This window comes from Gorilla gorilla, chromosome 4 (assembly GCF_029281585.2).
Source record: "Gorilla gorilla gorilla isolate KB3781 chromosome 4, NHGRI_mGorGor1-v2.1_pri, whole genome shotgun sequence".
NCBI lineage: Eukaryota > Metazoa > Chordata > Mammalia > Primates > Hominidae > Gorilla > Gorilla gorilla.
Genome location: NC_073228.2, coordinates 173,820,938 through 173,840,791, shown reverse-complemented (window position 1 = coordinate 173,840,791; position 19,854 = coordinate 173,820,938). Strand labels below are relative to the sequence as shown.

The 19,854-nt window shown below is 43.7% G+C and overlaps 1 protein-coding gene across 2 annotated transcripts in view; it reads right to left on the bottom strand.

Moving 5' to 3' along the window:
• The window catches only part of DOCK2 (dedicator of cytokinesis 2), a 441,813-nt gene that overhangs the window by 63,653 nt on the left and 358,306 nt on the right, over positions 1-19,854 (bottom strand). For both annotated transcript variants that reach the window (XM_031011390.3, XM_055387440.2), the window contains exons 31-33: positions 11,269-11,369; positions 11,120-11,178; positions 853-1,001 (exon numbers count right to left, since the gene is read on the bottom strand). In XM_031011390.3, the coding sequence (XP_030867250.2) occupies positions 853-1,001; positions 11,120-11,178; positions 11,269-11,369 (309 nt within the window). The remainder of the gene's footprint in view (positions 1-852; positions 1,002-11,119; positions 11,179-11,268; positions 11,370-19,854) is intronic.

Sequence of the window (19,854 nt, the reverse complement as noted above, 5' to 3'; positions counted from 1 at the left end):
TGGTAGGAATAAGAGGTAGATGCACTGGGGGAGAGAGGAGGGTGAGAAGCTCAGTTAGAGGTAAAACTGAGGATGTGGGGCAGAGAGGACAGGGGGTGAGACCTGAGGGAACGGCTCAGGCAGCCTTGATGGGACTTAAAGACCAACCTTCCTAAACAGGGTAATGTCACTGAGCAGTGCTGGGAGCCAATTGCGGCAACTGGTGCTTCTTCCACTGCCAGAGCTCCCAGTGTGACCAGGCCCGGGAAATGGACCTCATTGTCCAAGTTTGACGAAATATTCAATGACAATATTTGGCCAATGGCTCTTGTGTTTCACAGAGGTTCTGGCGCCCTCCATGCTGGGGCCAGTGTCCTATTCCCTCACAGATCCACTGGTCCCTCCTGAGCAACACGTCCCTAACTCCATCTGCTATCAGATTAGGTGTGTGGACAAGTATGACACCCAGCAGGGCCGACGTTTTCTAGATAATGTAGATCCGCAGAGTCAGCCCAGAAGATGAAGTACTAGACAAGAGTGGGTGAGAGAGTGGGACAGGTGGGACGGGTGGGCCCTGGGAGCACATTTTTAGAGAATCATTAGGTAGAGATGTGGGGTTCTTAGATTCTTGAGAAAGAGGCTAAGCAAATACACAGCCAGAAACTGCATTTTAATCTTATCCTTGGACGGAAAAGCTTGATAGAATACCGACCAAATCTGATCTGCCAGCTCATTCCGGACCCATGAATAAATGTCCCTATCCTGCCGCCAAGCCTCTCAATGAAGCTCAGGGAGATGGAATGAGGATATCATTATGGGGAAATGGGCTGGGGATTAGGCATCCTGGCATGAGTTTCCGGCCTCATTTTTTACCTTTTTGAAATCCCCACTTCTTTGATATTCACACAGCATCATGTCGAAGAAGATTGGTATGGTGGCTTTCCGGAGCTCAGCCTCAGGGATAAGTGTCATCTCTAATATAGGTCCTACCATGCCTGGGATGAAGCAGATTTTGTTCTGACCTGAAAGAGAAGAGGAACATGAACACATAAAACAGTTCGGCGATGCACAGGTCCTCCTCCGACCAAGCCTGGGGAAAGAAAAAAAGGGAAGCATAATAGTAAAAACAATAGTTAACACTTATATAGTTGTTTACCATGAGCCAGGCACCGTTTTGAACACTTAACATATATTAACTCCCGTTAGAGCGCATGCATTATCCAAAACAAGCCCGATTATTGAGGCTAATAACACGGGCGTGCGTGTAGAAAGCACTTCACTGTTTACAAGGGTTTTCACCTGCAGCGTCTGCTCTGCAAATAGGGCCATGATTGAATATGTTAGAGATGGCAAAGCACAGCACATTTGAAATTATGTCTGTCTGAAATACATGCCGTGGTGCTGAGAGTTTTTAAATGGGATTTTACCAACTGTTTTATGAAATGAGAAAAGCAAAATTTGCTACTAAGAACCCGCTATAATAGTGTGGTCAGTGGAACGGGGAGATTTAAAACATAGCTTGAGGATCAGATGAACCACACAACTTCTCGTCTCTTCTGCCTCATTTCAAGGCATTCCCTCCATCCCCTCCCCTGGCTCCTGGCATTCTAGCCTAGCTGGGGTGGCTCAAATGTCACAATTTCACCTCGCTTCCCCCACAGCAAGGCTTGTGCACATTATGCCCCTTTGCTGAGAATACTTTTCCCTGTCTGCTCCCTAACCCAATACCCATTACCAAGCAGCCTCCCCCAGATGGGTGCTATCTTAGCTTAAACACTCCTTCCTCTGGGAGAAAAGCCCCCTCTCTACACCTTCCACCCTTAGCTAGAAAAGATTCCTTGCACTGCCTCTATATGTTTTGCCAGTTTTGAAATGATATCTTTATATGTCGAATCGTTTGATTAACATCTGCCTCCCCCACTAGAGACCATGTCTGTTCTCCTCATTGTGTCTATAGCACTGAGCACAGGACTTATTAGATGATCAGTAAACACCTGCTGAATGAGAAAATAAATTTTCCAGCTCCTACATTCCCTGGCTATGGGACTTGTATATATGTCTCATAAAAATGCAAAAGTGATACCCAGCTGTTGAGAAGATCTTGCAAAAATATGTCCGCATGTACTTAGCACAGAGCGCAGAAGAATCAGTGCCAAGGGCAGTGTTGCCCAGTGGTTAAGGGCACCAGATCTGGAGCCAGACGGCCTGAGTGTGTAAATTGACTCCACTATCAATTACAGCTGTGTAATGTTGATCAAGTTTGTCTCCCTTCTCGGGGCCTCGGTGTCCTCATCTGTAACTTGGAACAATAACAGTATTTATCTTATAAGGTTATTGTAAAGAATCAAAGAAAAAATGAGTGATTATTTAGCAACTGCCCAGGACAATGCTTGGCACATAGCCCACTTTCTACAGCATTAGCTATTAATATTTTCTTTGTGATGTTTGGTCAAAATGAACCATAAAGGTGAGCCTTATTGAGCAGAACTGAGCAGAATCTTCAGAAAATATGCATCAGAAGTAGCAGATAGGGAATAAAGAGGAGCACTTAGGAATTGCAGGGATTTCCTGGGAAGTGAGGGTCAGCATATTCAAGCAACCCTGTTATTGAAGCTCACACCTCTATATTTCATCAGCTGCTGCCTCCTTCTCCTTCTGAGTTTTGGCACCCACCCTGGTTTCATCCATTGTCAGGATGAACATTTGTGGTCTTCGCCTGGGGCAGAGAGCACCTCAGGGTGCAGAAACTCAGGTGGTATGGCGTGTGGCCTGGCACAGCTGCTTGCGATTAAAGCTCAGACAAGGAGCTGAGAGGGAAAGCAGTAAGAAAATGAATTTTCTTTCAACCTAAATGAGGCTTAATGTTGGAGTAGTTGCCCAGGATTCAGATTAAAATAAAATAAAAAAGGCATCATCCTAGGAATATCCTCAGTTAGTGAGAATGAAATGGTGGAGTCAGGCAGAGTGGAGTGAAAAATAAAGACCCTTTTCCAGGATATAAGCTTCATTATATGATGCATTTGGATTACACTTAAGCCTCAGAGTCTTTGCTTTGGCCCAAATAGAAAACAATAACAACAACAGCTTCCTTTCTGGCAGGTTTATAGTAATTGCTAATCTAGGTTTCTGATTTCATCCTTCAAGATCCTTTAAGCCTTTTTCAAACCACAGTGGGGTTTTAAAATTCAAAGTCAAGTGCAAAAATAGGTAGAAGGTAAATGGGAAACTGTCAGATAAGCCACCACGGAAGGGAGAAATTGCTTATGCAACAAAGGCCTTTAGAATACTGGAGGGCATTGGGCATGATAAGGATAAATTTTAGATGGTTTAAAACAAAGGGCAGACATGCTGTAGACCCGTGATTTCTTAAATACTTTTGATCTGCATTCTTTACAGTCAGTTGAGGAGATATTTGGCAGAATAGGGAAAGCGGAGAGAGAGATGGTGATCTCCAAACACAGTGTGACCTCAATGGCCCTTACAATGCTCCCTTCAGAAATGTTATTCATTTACATAAAAGTGGAATTTCAGCACATTGGATTTTGTGTTCAAGTATCCAAATGCATATGTGTTTGCATATCTTTACATACATAGACGCATACACGTGCACGCAGAACACATTTGTGGCTAATTGAATACAAACTCATTTGGGAAAAAAAAGTGCTCATGCAAGAGACACACCTGCTGCTGTATTCGAGAAAAGCCAAGGAAGGGCATTTACTAAGAGGGTCTTTTTCATGTAATTGAAGCTGAACTTCACTGGGAACAGATACCAATTAGAAAAGGCTATTAAAGTGCCAATAAGCCAGGAGGAAAAATCCAAATGCCAGATTACACAGGCTTTGGGAGAGGATCTGCTGATAATGCAAGCACAGAGAAGAGCTCAGGGGGGTGTGGGTGGAAAGGGGTCCCATGAATTCTCTGGTCTTGGTTTCTCATCTGTACAGTGGCCTCCTCCATCACTCCTCCCAGGAGTGGACTGTAGGGTGAAATGCAAAGGATCTGAGGGCACTGAGGAGATGACCTTGAAAGAAACAAGAAGGAAGGAGGGAAGGAAGGAAAGGTGAAAGGAAGGAAAGAAGGAAGAAAGGAAGGAAGGAGGGAAGGAAGAAAGGAGGGAGGGAGGGAAAGAAGAAAAGGAGGGAGGGAGGGAAAGAAGAAAAGGAGGGAGGGAGGGAAGGGAGAAAGGAGGGAGGGAGGGAGGCTTTTGTGAACTTGGCTGAGAATTAAGTTGGGCAAGCCACGGCCTTCTGATGCTGACATGTAACAGAAAGGTCTCTCCAAAGGCTGGCACAGACCCTACAATGAACAAGGATGAGGGCAAGTTATGACTCCCTGGATTTCAGAGTCCAGCAAGCCTCCGGGGGACTTTGAAATAAAGCTGAGCTGATTTAAAAAAAAAAAAAAAAAAAAACTAAAATCAGTTCAAAAGGGGAAGACCGAACACAGATCCACCGATCTTTGCTCCTCTGTCTTAGGCTTGGAAAAGCTCCCTCCTGGCAATGCTCTGAAACAGGCAATCAATTCTCTCCTCATTATTCAGGACTTGCCCAGCCTCAGCTTCCTTCCAGGCCCCGTAGAGTCTTCGAGTCTGACAGCCTGGGTCAGGTCCTGGCACTGCCACTCCCTGGTTGTGTGGTATTGTGCTTGTCATTTACCTTCCCTGAGCCTCCATGATCTCATCTGTAAAATGAAGATAATAAAATCTGCCTAATAGAATTGTCGAAGCTTAAGAGTTTGTGCAAACGAAGGGCCCTGCACAGTGTCCGGCACATTGCAAAAGCTCAGGAAGTGTTGATGCTGTCGCTGCTGCTGCTGATGGTAAGTACTTTGGGTTCAGCTCTATGCCGAGTTTTAGATTAAGCAATATGAAAAGACAAAGCCTAACCTCATGGAGCTCCCTCAAGCATTTCATGGAAATTTTCAGGCTGGTCATTTTATTTGTTCACTTTTAAAGCAAACAGCTGAACTGGGGAAAGGGTCAGATGGATTTATCTTCCCTACCATGGCTGACACTCACAACCCTCCACTCTTCTCTGTCTCATTGAAATATTTTCTCATTTGTCCTCAAAGATGTTTGAAAAGTCCCAGTTGGATCATGTTTATTCACAGCGTTTTTTCCCTATGACTTTCCTTGCTCTCAGGATAAACTACTGGGAGCATGTCTGGTCCTGTGCTCCCTCCCCATACCCATTGTGTGCCTCTCACCTAGCCACCCTCCATCCACCTGCCTACCACCCACTCCTCCAGGGCACACTGCTTTTCCCGCCTTGGGCCTTCCTCCGCCAACGAGCTCTTCTTCCTTCCCTCTCCTGGACCCCCCCTCCAAAGTCTACCCCCCCACACATGTCTCTGCAAGTAAACCCTTTCTCATTTTCTAGGGCTGTACTATTTTGTATGGAAGCTACAAGCTGCATGAGTCTTTTGAGCCCTTGAAATGTGGCTAGTCCATTAGAAATGTGCTGCAAGTGTAAAAAATCCACCAGATACCCAAAAAAGGAAAATAAAATCTCAGCAATATTTTATATTGATTACATGTTTAGTATAACACTTTAGAATATGGTGTTAAATGTATTGTTAAAATTAACTTTATTCTTTTAATTTTTGAAAAATAAAGACACTAAAGCATTTATAATTAGAAGGCTTGTATCCTATTTCTAAAGAACAGGTAACATATTCCACAGGTTCTGGGGATTAGGACATGGACATCTTTTGGGAGCCTACCACAGTGCTCGATGTTGGTTATTACATGAATGAGTAAACAAATAGATGGATGGCCACTCTAATCCCATTTCCTATTTATTCCCAGCAGCCTCTCCCCAACCCCAGGAAGCCATGCTTGCTTGGGCTGGTTGCTCCCTTGTAATATCTGCCCTTTCCCTGTCTTTCCTTCAGCCCTGACATAGTCCTCCTTCCAATTCAGGGGTTCTGGCTCTTCCTCATGGAGGCCATCCTTGGCTTACTCACTAAGTAGGAGTCTGTCACCAATTCTCTGGGTGCCCTAAGTTTCCATTCTACAGCTATTTCCCCTTCGCAACTGTCATTAAATAATGCTGCAGTTAGTATGTAACTATTCAGTGCAATGATAACCAGTCCGTGAAGTCAGGGGCTATATCTCTAACCTGATTCGGGTTTTAACCCCAGCTACTGGCATAGTACCTGGCATGTAGAGGATGTGTGTGTTAGTTTCCTACAGCTGTTGTTATAAATCACCACAAACTTAGTAAATTAAAACAGTACACATTTATTTTGTAATAAGTGTAATACTTCTGGAGATCAGAAGTCTGAAAGGGGTTGCATGGAGCTAAATCAAGGTCTGGGCAAGACTGAGTTCCTTCTGGAGGATCTAAGGAAGAATCTGTTTCCTTGCCTTCCCCAGCTTCTTTTTCCAGCCTCTAGAGGCTCCCTGCATTCCTTGGCTCGTGGCCCCTTCCTCCATCTTCAAAGCCAGCAACACAGCTTCTTTAAATTGCTCTCTGACTCTGATTTTCTCCAGCTTCCGTTTTTCACCTATAAGGATGCTGTAATTGTACTGAGCCCACTTGGATAGCCCAAGACACTTACCATCTTCAAGATCTTTAACTTTATCACACCTTAAAGTCTACTTTGCTGTGTCAGGTAACATATTCCACAGGTTCTGGGGATTAGGACATGGACATCTTTGGGGAGCCTACCACAGTGCTCTATGTTGGTTAGTAAACGAATGAGTAAATGAATGGATGGATGGCCGCAGTAATCCCATTTCCTATTTATTCCCAGCAGCCTCTCCCCAACCCCAGGAAGCCATGCTTGCTGGGCTGGTTGCTCCCCTAGAATACCTGCCCTTTCCCTGTCTTTCCTTCAGTCCTGACATGGTCCTCCTTCCAATTCAGAAGCCATTTCCCCACATGGAATCATCCTTATAGTCCTCACTTATATCCCTTTTGGCCTGAACTCCTGAGTCCCCACTACACATTTCACTTTGTCACTTTTCCCTACTAGATAGCTCCACTCCCTGGACCTCCGCACCAAGCTGAGCACTCTGTAGATGCTTAAACAGTAATGGACAAATTGCCCTCGAGGATTGGCCAGGCCAACCTCCCTAGATGGGAGGCCGAGATGCCAGGCGCTAGAATGTGTCTTTCTTTCCCACAACGAATGTTAATACAGCAGCTCAGTGTTAACCCAAGTGAATGTGGGAGGCTTAAGTGCAAAGTCTTTTGAGCAAAATGTGCATTTCTTCATGCCGAGCAGAAATCAAATGTTACGATGCTACACTACTGGGAAAAGTAAATTCCATTTGGCGTCCGCTCAGGATCCAAAACAACAAATGCCATTAACCCCTGAGTGGCTGGCTCCTTAACCACATGTTGTCTTTCTCCCCATGAAGACCTCCCTGCCCATACCTCCTCTCCACACACACACAATTTGTCTAGATTTGCCCCTGAAGAATGTTAAATAATCTTCAAGCCTGAGATTATAGCTTTGCAATTAGCTATCTTATAATCACAGGGTTAAGTTGTTCTTGATGAGAAGAAGAAGATGATGATACTGATGATGGTGATGATGATGCCCTGATTGCTTCTGGCCTTAAAACAAAATTTAGAAAACTAACATGCATTATGATTTACTCATTATCAGTCATCTTTGAAAAAACGTAGGTCGTTGGTTATTTCACACCCTTTGAAACAATATGCATACACTTTCAAAAAAATTATTTGTAAGAACATTGCACTTGGGATCAAGAGACAGGCTCTTTTAGCCTCAATTCAGTCACTGGCTTGTTTTTGACCTTAGGAATGTCCTTCTGCTTCTCTTGGCCTCGTTTGGCAACTTTACCTATAAAATCAGCAGGGTTGAATTAGATGATGTATCGGTTAAGGATGCAACAGAAATCTGACTACCATGACTAAACTGAAGCTTTAATTTTCTTGTTTAACAAGAAGCCAAAAGATGGCCAGTCCAGACCTGCTCCTTCATTCTCAGAATGTAAGTTTTGTCCTCATGGCTTTAAGATGGCTACTGCCCCTCCAGCCATATTGTCCTTTCCCAGAAAGAAAGAGAGGGGAGGGCTGTGGGCAAAAATGCGTTTTGTTCATTCAATCTGTCCTCTCCTTGCCTCTTTTTTGTCTTGTTTTGTTTTTAATTGGAAAAAAATACTTTCCTGTAGCCCTAACAGGTATGTTTCTGCTGATTCTCATGGGACAGACTTGGGACACGTGGCTGTTAACTGCTACAAGGCATTGTTAATTGAGCAAATTGCAATCCTAAAACACTGAATCCTGGGTTCAGGTAGCCAGGAACAAGAGAAGCCTGGTTCTTCAGCTCTTTCTTGCCCTTCTAATAAATACCTTCTCTGATTAAGGCAGCTGCAGTCAATGCCTCTTTTTTGCAACCAACCCTCAACCCCTGACAGATATATCTTTTAATTGCATTAATTCATCCTACAGGTTTTTGCTAACAGCAGGGAGTCTGTGACGCTTCAGAGCAAACACTCTGGCTAAGGTGCTTGACCAGTTTCTGCCTCTAACCCACTACGTGATCTTGTACAAACCCCTTCTCTATGGACTTCAGTTTCCTCATTAGTAAAACAGTGAATTGGACCAGATCAGTTGCTTCCAACTGTTCTCTGCAGTGCTCAGGGCTTCCCCCTAAAAAACTCTCTACAAGAGAAGTTCAAGAGCAGCTTGTTATAATGGGCTCTGGGTCTCCCACCTCACTTCAATTACAATAGTTCTGCTTTCATCCAATTTACTTATTAAGCATGAGAATTTTTTTTATTGGTCCTCAGCTAAAAATAAATGTTTGAAAAATGCTGGACAATATGATCTTTGAAGGGCCCTTCCAGCTCCGATGTTCTGTGATTCTAAGCAGGTGGAATATTTGGTAACATCTTTTCATTCATCAGCATAATTGGGAGTGCAGGAATGCCTGCCAAAACATAATCTATATCTAAATAAAATCTTCGTGTGCAAAACAATGGCAATGAAGGACATTCAGAAAAGAGCAGGCCATGTGGAAGGACTTGAAACAAACAAAGCACAGTTCCCTGTTTTGCAATTCTGGCAGTGCCTGGGGTGTCGAGCTGGGGAAGGAAGCCCGCCACAGCTTTCTCCAGCCTCTGCTGTTGTACAGCAACAAATGCAAACTTGGAAGTGAACTGAATCTGGGTCCATGATGTGTTGAGCACATCTGATGTTTTGAAAACTTTCAATTAGTTTTCATTAGTATTCATAAATTGGAAAATACATTGAAAAACCCAGTCTCCTGGCTTCTTTTGAAAAACTGAAAGGTATGACAACATTGGGATTGCATTTCAGTAGGACAGCTATTAACTGGAGAGGAACAGTGACTGTCTTTTTTCTCTGCATGGGCATGTCAGCTTCACTTTGCTGCAGGCCCTTACTCCTTCTCATATTCCTGACCCTGAGGCCAGGTGCCGGCTGTCGTGTGGGCCTGTGCTTGCACCATGTTCCCCCATTCCCCTACCATTGCAAAGCAATGGTAAATGAAACGTCAATTATTTCCTATATCCCAGTCCTTACCCAGGGTGGAGAAACAAAAGATAGACTGAGAAAGACATGCCTTTCTAGAAAAACAGGGTAGAGGTGGCACCCCCTTCTCCCAGGGGATATTTGGCAATGTCTGGAGACCTTTTTGGTTGTCATAACCAGGGAGGGTGCTACTGGCATCTTAGAGGGTAGAGGTCAGGGAGAACAGAAACATTAGGTTCCATCCTGATGGGGCAAGGATGACAATAATGATAAAAACTCTGAAGTGGGTGTGGTGGCCTCCATGGCTCCACTTGCCCCAGCTTGTGCTCTGATGACCCTCATAAGCCCCCTGTGAGGGTGCTTATTTCCCCAACTTAGGCCGGTGATGCTAGGCCTTACAGCCTGTAAATGTCAGAGCAAGGCCCAAAGCAAAGATGTGGCAGTCTGTTCTGGGCTTGGGTCCTTGGCTCTGCCTTGGGCTTTGTGAACCAACCTGCAACCTCCCTGTTATCCAGCATGTACTTCTCTTAGCTCGAGTCTGATGCTATCAGCAACCACAGAACGCAGACTGATCATCTATCCACTGCTCTATGCTTCCCCCACAGTGGATAGAACTCGCTGGAAGGGGCATGCAACTGCTGCCTAAAAAACCCATGGGAACTGACAGATAATAAGAGGTCTGGGGAAGCAAGAAGCGTAGACTGAAGAGGGAACAAAAATTAAATCCAAGAGATGGGCACAAGTTAGTACTTGTAGGAAAGTCAATATCCACACCCAGGGCAGAGCAATTTAGAATCAGAGAGTCAAGGAGGGACAGAAAAATAAAAAATTCATTACTGTTCGTTCATCCATCCATCCATCCATCCATCCATCCATCCATCCATCCATCCATCCTTTCAGCACATATTTATAGAGGAGGATTCAGGCCATGAGCAAGGTTTATGGCCCCTGTCCTTGTGGAATCAAAACCACACTTGGAGGCTTCCAGCTGTTTGATTTCAAGCAAGTTACTTCCTTTTCTGAGTTTCCTGATCAGTAAAAGGATGGGGGAACAATTCCATCTTACAGGAAGTGATGTGAAGATTAAATATAATCTTCTTAGCATGGGCCTGACTCAGACTCTCAATAAATGTCTCCTTCGTTCCATCTCTCCCTCCACAGGTATCATTCAGGTAATCACACAGAATTCCTGCAGCTCCCTGAGGCAGAGACAGCTTCTGGGGTCACTTTTCAGCTAAAAAGACCCTCTCATCTTTCAGAGAGCCAATTCTCCTCATGAGGTTGGAGTATGTTTTGTGGACCACGCTATACAGGATGCAGAATGACCCTCCAATCAGCAGCAAGCATCCGTGTCATGTGTGAGCACGTGAGTTCCCATGACAGTCCTGGTCCCTCTTATAAATTTCCATTTGGATCTGTAACCCATTGGGGGCATCAAGCAGAAGCATATTCACAGCTGCTTGCAGGGCTGGGGGTAGAAGTGGGTATGGGGACCCCCTCTTATTCAGAGTATAATCAGGCACTTATTAGGAACTGGGGTACACACAGGAATGAACTGTTATTTCATGCTCCCACTGCTAAAACCCCTGTGGCCCTCCAACAGATGGTCTTTAAGAAGGAGTTTGGTACATGCAGATGTGAGTATCTGGATGTGTGTGCCTACTCACCAAGCTTGTACCACATATCACGGATGGAGAAGCCAATTAGCCGTCTCATGTCCCCATACCTAGGAGGAACAAAAACCTCTGCTTCAGGCACCATCTCAGAGGATCTCATGGACCTCCCCCTCTTCAGGAAATCCAAAAATGCAACCTACTTATTCAGGATTTTGTTGTACTTGGCGTGTGAGAACTGCTCCAGCTGCAGAGAATCCTGGGTGATAAAAGCCACTGCCAGATGAAAATAGTTGTTCCACAGCTGTAAATGAAAGAGCAGAGAACAGTTATGGAGAGTGTCTGAAGTGGGAAGGCATAAGCGCTGGGTAGTGTGAATAATTTATGAAGATGGCAGAAGACAGAGGCAGAACCAGTTTAATTGTGCCCACTGCAATTTTCTAACTGGCACTGACTCTGAAATTAACATCCTGGCCAAAGTGAGGACAATGGATGGATTTCTCTAGGTGCTACCACGTCCACTCTCAGACAACAGGATTTGGGAGAGGAGGAGAATTTTAGTTGTTTTTTTTTTTTTTGTTTTGTTTTGTTTTTTGTCCTTGTGCTTTGTTCTGTTTTTTGAAAGACAAATAACTTGCCCTAGCTAGGTGCTGTGGAGAGCTGCTTCTTGCCCTGGAATTAGAGGGTGACGAAGGGTAAGATAGTTCAGGGATTCACAGCCTCTCTGGAAGTCCTCCCTAATTCACCTGACAGCTTGGAGGACCAACCTGCAATCCATTCTGTCTTAAAATATTTTGTCTTTACTTTCCCCTTAGTTGAATGGTTTCAAAGTGTGGTTGCCAGATCAGCAGCAGCACCTGGGAACTTGCTAGAGATACAAATTCTCTGGCCCCTGCCCAGACCTACTGAATCAACCTCTGGGGGTGGGACCTAGAAATCTGCAGGTTAATAAGCAGTCAGGTGATTCTGATGCACGTTTCAGTTACAGCCCCTGCTGGCCCAGCTGAGATGCAGGCTTGCAAGGATTTTTGCATGTACCTGATCTGTTGGTGCTAACCCACTCCACCAGCTTGCAGTGAAATAGAGCAGGTAAAGGGGTCAGCACATGGTGACTGCTCAAAAGATTAGCCACACTGATGGCAATATTGATACAGGCTACAGAACCAGAGATATTATAGGTCCAAACCATGGATCTACAATCCATGGATTCATCACGGAGCCTCGGTAAACCTGTCTGCAAAACTGAGGTGACTCTGGTACCCACTGCAGAAAGCTGTGATAAAGATGACACAAAATGATGTGTTTAAAGACATGAATCACAGGAAGAGGTCAAAAATCCTTGCTAGCCTTATTGCTGTTGTGCTTTTCCTTATTCCAGTGGTTTCTTTGGTACCAAAGCCAGTGATACAGCCTAGGGTTTTGGTGCTCAACGGCAATTGTTGCAAGATGCCAAGGTCCTGCAAGGAGCATGTGGGAGACAGTTTTGCTGAACAAAGCCCACTCACTTTAGGCCCCTCTCAACAGTGTATGTAGCAAGAGGATAGGCAACATTAGCCAGAGAAATCATACTGCCATTGAGACCTTCATCCTTAACTCAAAGACGTTCATTCGTGTTTGCAGATGGCCAAGACTATGAAAGAGGCAACTCTTCCACTGATAACATAACATCATCATTGCTGCCCAGAGTATGACTTTCAAATCGGTTTGCGGTTCCAGTCTTTGAAAGAAGCAAAACAAGCACTCTAATTTTACTATAGGCCAGGAACTTTCTCATACATCTTCCTTTCATCTCTCAACACTTGACAGCTCTTATTCCTCTATTATAGATGAGGAGACTGAAGCTTGGAGAGGTTAAGTATTTTGCGTAAGTCTCTCATCTTGATATATACACAGCAGAGCTAAGATCTGCACCCAGACCTTCTGATTGACATTCGGGGTTCTTTTAACACACCACGGTCAGTATTCAGCTGGGGATGCATTTAACAAATATTTCTGGAACATCTGCTAGGTGCTCTGGCATTGCCACAGTGTGGTGACAGAGCAGCAGTTACACAGACAGTGATCCCTGGCCTCACGCAGTTTACATTTTGTTGAGTGAATGCTTTTTTCTTTACTTGGACCTTTATCACCCAGGGCCCAAAAAAACAAACTGCTCTAGGGATGCAGTGAAGTGGCCTCTTGGCTCATGGCCCCCTTAAAGTCAGCTCTCCATTCAGAGACCAGAAGAACCTTTTAAAACACATCGGATCATTCGAGACCAGCCTGACCAACATGGTAAAACCCCATCTCTACTAAAAATACAAAAATTAGCCGGGCATGGTGGCACACACCTGTAATCCCAGCTACTCAGGAGACTGAGGCAGGAGAATCACTTGAACCCAGGAGGCGGAGGCTGCAGTGAGCTGAGATCACGCCACTGCACTCCAGCCTGGGAGACAGAATGAGACTCCATCTCAAACAAAAACAAAAACACATCAGATCATGCCACTCCCTTCCTCAAAGTCCTCCAAAGTTTCTTGTAACATTTGGAATCAAATCTCCTTGTTTCCGTAGCAAGGTTGCTTATGTAAACACATGTGGCAGGTTGGGTCTCCTGTCCACATCCCCTCAGACTGCCTTTCCTCCCGGCATCCCAGTGACTTAGCAGTTTCTCCAGGGCTTTGCTTTGAAAATGTGCAGCTTTGGTCTGCTTATGTCCGGAGCTTACACCTTCTCACATTTAAGATGGGAATTTGGAACAACAAGCCAGGGCAAGAGAAAACCATGGCCACAGGACATGGAAATGAGTGTTTCCATGAAAGTGAGAAATCTCTGATTTTAGGGGATAGCAAAAGAGTAATTAAGGTACATGGGAAATAGGTATCCAACAAAGCAAGTCAATTTACAATTACTTGTGAGAATAATTTCAGAAATGCCCCCTAACACATAAGACACATCAAATATGGTTGAGCCTCTTGCCAGTATCTATTCTACCCTGAATGAATCCATCAAAAAAGCATTTTATCTGTCATCCCATTCCTGATTTTCTTTTTTTTAAAAAAAAAAATCTGAGATATAATTTATATACCATAAAATTCACTTTTAAGTGTATGATTTAGTTTTTAGTATATTCACAAGGTGGTTCAACCATTACCATTGTCTAATTTTGGAACATTTTCATCATGTCAAAAGAAACCCTCTACCTATAAGAGTCAGTCCCTTTTCTCCCCACCAACACCTTCCCCTACCCTGTCCCTGGAACCTATACAAGCATGAGGCATCCACCACAGGCTTGGCACACACCGAGCACTCAGTAAATGCAGTGGTGGTGTTGATGGTAGCACTGGGTGTAGAGTATTTGTATGCCCTGTCTTCTCCAACTGTAAGCTCCACAAGTACCCAAATCCTGTCTAGCATTTAATTGTATCCCTAATGCCATGCTCAGCACAATGACTTGAATACAGCTGGGCTCCAGAAAATATTTGTTTATCAATTGCTATATTGTCACAGAAATTCTTCAAAAGGTCCCAGATTTTTCTGTCTGCCCTGCTACAAACTGCCTGGAAACTGTGAATACTAATGTACTGTCTGTCTCTGTGGATTTGCCTATTTTGACAGTTCATATAAGTGACATCATAAAATATGTGAACTTTCACGTATGATTTCTTATACTTAGTGTAATGCTTTCAAGGTTCACCCATGTTGTAGTATGGATCAGTACTTCATTTTTTTATCGTTGAATAATATTCTATCATATGGATATACTCATTTCGATTATCTATTCATCCACTGATGGTCATTTGGGTTGTTTCCAGTCTTTGACTATTATGAGTCATAGCATTGACGCTATGCTGCTATGAACATTTTTGTACAAATCTCTGTGTGGACATACGTTTCAATTCTCATGGAGTGGACCTGGTTTTGTTTTGGTTTTGGCTTCCATTCTGGAAGACCTTTATGAGCCATGAGGCCGTAGCTGTGTCTCATCTTCTTAGTGGATCAGAAATGGCACATCCAAGTACCTCACCCATAGCCCCTGCCCAGTTTTGGCCATGGGGCTCTGTGGGAATGACTTCTGGAACTCAGAGGAGGTTGTCACAGTATGTGGCTCTGTGCAGCGCTCTTAGAGGTGAGCAGTGGTCACAACTAGATATTGCTGAATACTTATAAGGCCTCTGCCCCAAGCCTTTCTTCACTCTTGTTCCCAAAGAATCGGATCCAAATGAACCCACCTGGCTTTTAAAGTCTCATACAATTTCCATGGTCCCCAGTGCTGTCTCCTTCAACAACTGCCCACCTAGGTGGCCTGGTCGGCTCAGACTCCACGGAGATCACAGGAGCATTTTGGTCTCCATGGCTTCACTCACTGTGGTTCTCATACCTGCAGGGACTGTGTCCTATTCTTACATCCAAGCTGGGTTCAAGACCCTCTTCCTTCATGAAGCCTTCCTAGACTGCAGGGCATATTGGGTCTGCCTGATCACTTCCTGATTTGAGGAGCACTTATTGTGTGCAACCATGGATGTTAGTCTACTGTTCTGCACCTGGCCTTGTGCTCCATTTGTTTCTCATGGCAGCACTGTCTGGTAGTCAAGAGCACATGTGTCAGTGTCTTGCAGACCAGGGTGTGAAAACCAGTTCTATTGCTTATTAGCTGGGTTGCCTTTGGCTAGTGACTTGACCTTTCTGAGCCTCATTCTCCTCACTTGTAAAATACCCAACATAATGGTACCTACCATAAAGGACTGTTGTAATTACTGGATCAATAATTTGAGAATGAGGCATCCACTACAGGCTTGACATCAAGTGCTCAGTAAATGGAATGGTGGTGTTGATGGTAGCATTGGTTGTGGAGTATTTGTAAGCCCTGTCTTCTCCAATTGTAAGCTCCACAAGTACCAAGATTTTGTCTCCCATTTATTTGTATCTCTAATTCCATGCTCAGCACAATGACTCGAATACAGCTGGGCTCCTGAGAATATTTATTTATCTATTGCCGTATTGTCAGATAAATTCTTCAAAGGGTCCCAGATTTTTCTTTCTGCCCTGCTAGAAACTGTCTGGTGATATTTCTACTAAGTGCCTAGCTCAGCTGACTAGGGGAAGCTACAGTGTCTCTTTAGCAAAATGCACAGGTCTCTTTGCCCTGGGGAAGAGATGAGGTGATTTCCGATTGGGAATTTAATATTTTGAAATTATAGGACAATAGAGAGTTAGAACTGGAATAAATTTAAGTGTCATCTGTTCTGACTACCATATTGCACAGAGGTAAACAGTAAAGTCCAGATAAGGTAAAAGACCACCCAAAGTCATACCGCTAGTGGGTATAATGAGAATTTAGTTACTTTTAATTAACTCTCAAAAAATTATAAAAGTAATATACACACATAGTTAAAAAATAAATGATAGAAAAGATTAAATGGGAGAAAGTTATCTTCCATCCTACCTTGGATCCAAGTCTAATTCCCCAGAAGAAAATGTTAACAATTCCTTGGATAGCCTTTCAGAACTTTTTTATGCATAAACAAATGTATGTACAGACATCTTTTTTAAAAGTCTGCTGCACTTGGCTTTTTTCTCTTACCAATATATCTTGCAAATGTTTCTATATTAGCATATACAGATCTGCTTCATTCTCTTTTATTGCTACATTGTATTCTATGAAGATGTACTTTAATTTTAACCAAATTCCCTATTTATAGACATTTAGCTTGATTCCAATTTTTTTTTCTTCGCTAGCAACAGTGCTGTAATCAACGCCCTTATTTAAACATCTTTATGCATGGGAAACTACATTTGTAGTATACATTCCTAGAACCGGAATTTCTAAGACACAGAGTCTATGCATGTTTAGTTGTTGTTTGTTTTTTGTCTTTGTTTGTTTTTATAGATACTGTCAGGTTGCCTTCCAGGGTTTCAGTTCAATGACCAGTTCCATTATCATGGACAAGGTACCCTATCTTTCTGAGTCTCAGTAACTTCACCTAGAAAATGAGGACAATAGTATCTAAAGGGTATGGTTGTAAGGACTAAATGAGGAAATCACTGGCTAGCAAACTCTCAGTCTTGCAAAAGCTTTCTCCATTCATCCAAGCAAAGTAGATTCACCCATTATTCACCCATATTATACCCTGTTCACAACATCTGTGTCATATTTTAAACAAAATTAATTTTCTGTCTCCTCTACTGGCTGTCAGCATCAAGCAAGCAAGAACCTTCTTTTTAAATTCACTCTTGTTTACACAGTATCGCACATCACGTCTGAGCCAGCACGTGCTTGGGAAATTATTTTTTGAATGAGTTCATTAACAAACCAAGCACACTGCATGCATTCTGGTTAAATCCTCCCTAAAAAAAATATGAGATTTGTATAATTATTCTCCCCATTTTAGAGATCAGGAAACTGAGGCCCAGAGAGGTTCAATATCTTGCCCGACATCACAGAGCTACACAACGGTGAAGGTGGCATCTGAATCCAGTTTATCTGACTCCAGGACTTGCATTCTTCACCACCCTGCTCTTCTGCTGAAATCGCTCTTCTCCTTTCTCAGTGTCCTTTCAGCTTTGTTGTTGGTTAAGGTTGTCACTGGTCCATCCTATGTTTATAAAGACTATAGTCTTTATAGAAGAGAGATCCAGGATTTTTTAATCAGAATCAGGATTCTTTCTCAGTGACCTTGAATCATTATTTATCCCAAATTTCAATTAAAAAAAATTAACCAGCACGCAGTGGTGCTGAAATGCAGTCAGCCTGCCCTCCTCTGCAGGGCAGAGGCACAGCTGTCATGACCACTCTGGGGATGCTTCTGATTTGGGGAGTGGAAGGTCCCAGGTGTGGACTCAGGTGAGAAATATCAGACAAGAGAATGTCTGGGGCCTAAAAGCTGAAGCAGGCAGGGCTGGGGAAACTGCACCCCAGCATGTGCCCACCGTTCTGCCTGGTGGAACCAACCATCCCACCATGAGTCCCCCTGTGGTGGCGCTATGGGCGGTTGCAAGGCTTTGATGACTGCTCCCTCTGTATGTGTCTCTCCCTCGCCTGTTTTTGGCATCACTGTATACATTTCCCATTATAAAGACCAAGGTGGCCCTCATGCCTCTACTAATGGCTAGAAATAGTCTAGAAGTTTTTCATTTCACAGGATATCAAAACTGGTTCCCAGGATAGGCTGGTAATCCAAAAATGCCTCAAGGCCTGGGCAGAAATGGCCACACCTAGAGCCAATTAGAGCATCCCCAAGGAGAGAGAATGATCTCAATACCAAACACAGTGCTGCCTAACACAGAGTCTTTCTGGAGCCCAAGTATAATCTCTGATTCCAGGGCCAATCAGAGATTTCAACATGGAGAGTCTCATCTTCCAGCCAATCATCTCAGCGCTCTCTATCCCAGTGCCAGTAAGAACTAGAAAGGGCAGAGAGTGCTTCTGGATCTAAATAGAGCTGTCTCCTGGAATCCAGAGGCACCCGGTTCCTAAGAAACAGAGCAGAAGAGTGAAAAGAGGATGTGCTTTGCAGACAGGCCTGGGGTTGAATCGCAGCAGCCCCATTTATTGGTTAGATGACCTTTAACAGAAAAGTCAATCAATTCTCTGAAGCTCAGTTTATTCACCAGTGAAATGGGTATATCACAACCTGACAAGATTATGATGAGAATCAAAATTTTCTAAGTAGATGCCCAATAAAGTTAGTCACCCTCTTCAAAAGCCTGGATGCTGGAAGATGGATTTGTATAGCCTTCTATCAAGATTCCAAGATCCTTGAGGGTAGGGCAGTGTTCTTTGCTTCTGAGTTCCTTGAAGCATGTTGCAATAGTCTGGGCCCATAAGAATTGCTCTTAAACAAAAATACCCGCTGATTTGAATTTGAAATCCTCTCTTGGTCTTCCCTGACCACATGAACTGATGCAGACACCAAGGACCAGCATCCTGAATAGGGCCTGGAATGCAAGTGATCTTAGCCGCAGCCAGAAAACACCATTTTTATAATTCCCAGTTCTTGTCACCTACAGAGTGGCAGTCACCAAGCTTCTTACTTTCTGCCCTTTGAATCACAAAACCACAGTTCTGGGAAAGATATTAGGGATAATCTCATTGCACCTGCTGCTCCTCTGGTCAGTGGCTGCCAAGACAGGCAGCAGTCAGTGATGGATGCTGTTCCTGCTGATATTAAATGCATAATCAATGAGCCCGTAAGAAGGAGACAAGGCGTGTTCCAGGCAGGGTACAGAGAACAAATCCATTCTTACACAGGGGAAGGAAGAGGTAGGAGAACAAAGATAAGGTTGGAAAATGATCCTGTTCTTGGGTACTTTTCAATAAATAGCTATGGAAGCCTCATTAGGAAAAGAGACTTACTTTATTTTGTAATGTTGGCCACTCTTCTGTTTTACAGAATCTTGTGGGTGTGACAGCCCCAGGCAATGTTGTGGTGACCAGAAAGAGGCCTCCTGTCCTGTTTATCAAGGACTGACATGTGTTCCCAGCCCTGACACATTTAGGGGCATGATCATCATAATCATTATCCAAATAATAAAATTACTATTATTATAATGAGCTAACACTTACTAAATGGCTGCTATGTTCCCAGCACTGTTCTAAATGCTTTACGTGAATTCACTTAATCCTCACAACAATCCAATGATATAGCTGCTATTAGTATCCTGATTTAATGTTGAGGAAACTGAGGCACATAGAGAAGAACTAATTTGTCTAAAGTCACTCAGCTTGCAAGCCCGTACTTCTCATGTATGAAACCCTCAATCTCTGAGCACCTCTCAAATACAGATTTTCTTTCAGGAAAACAGGATAT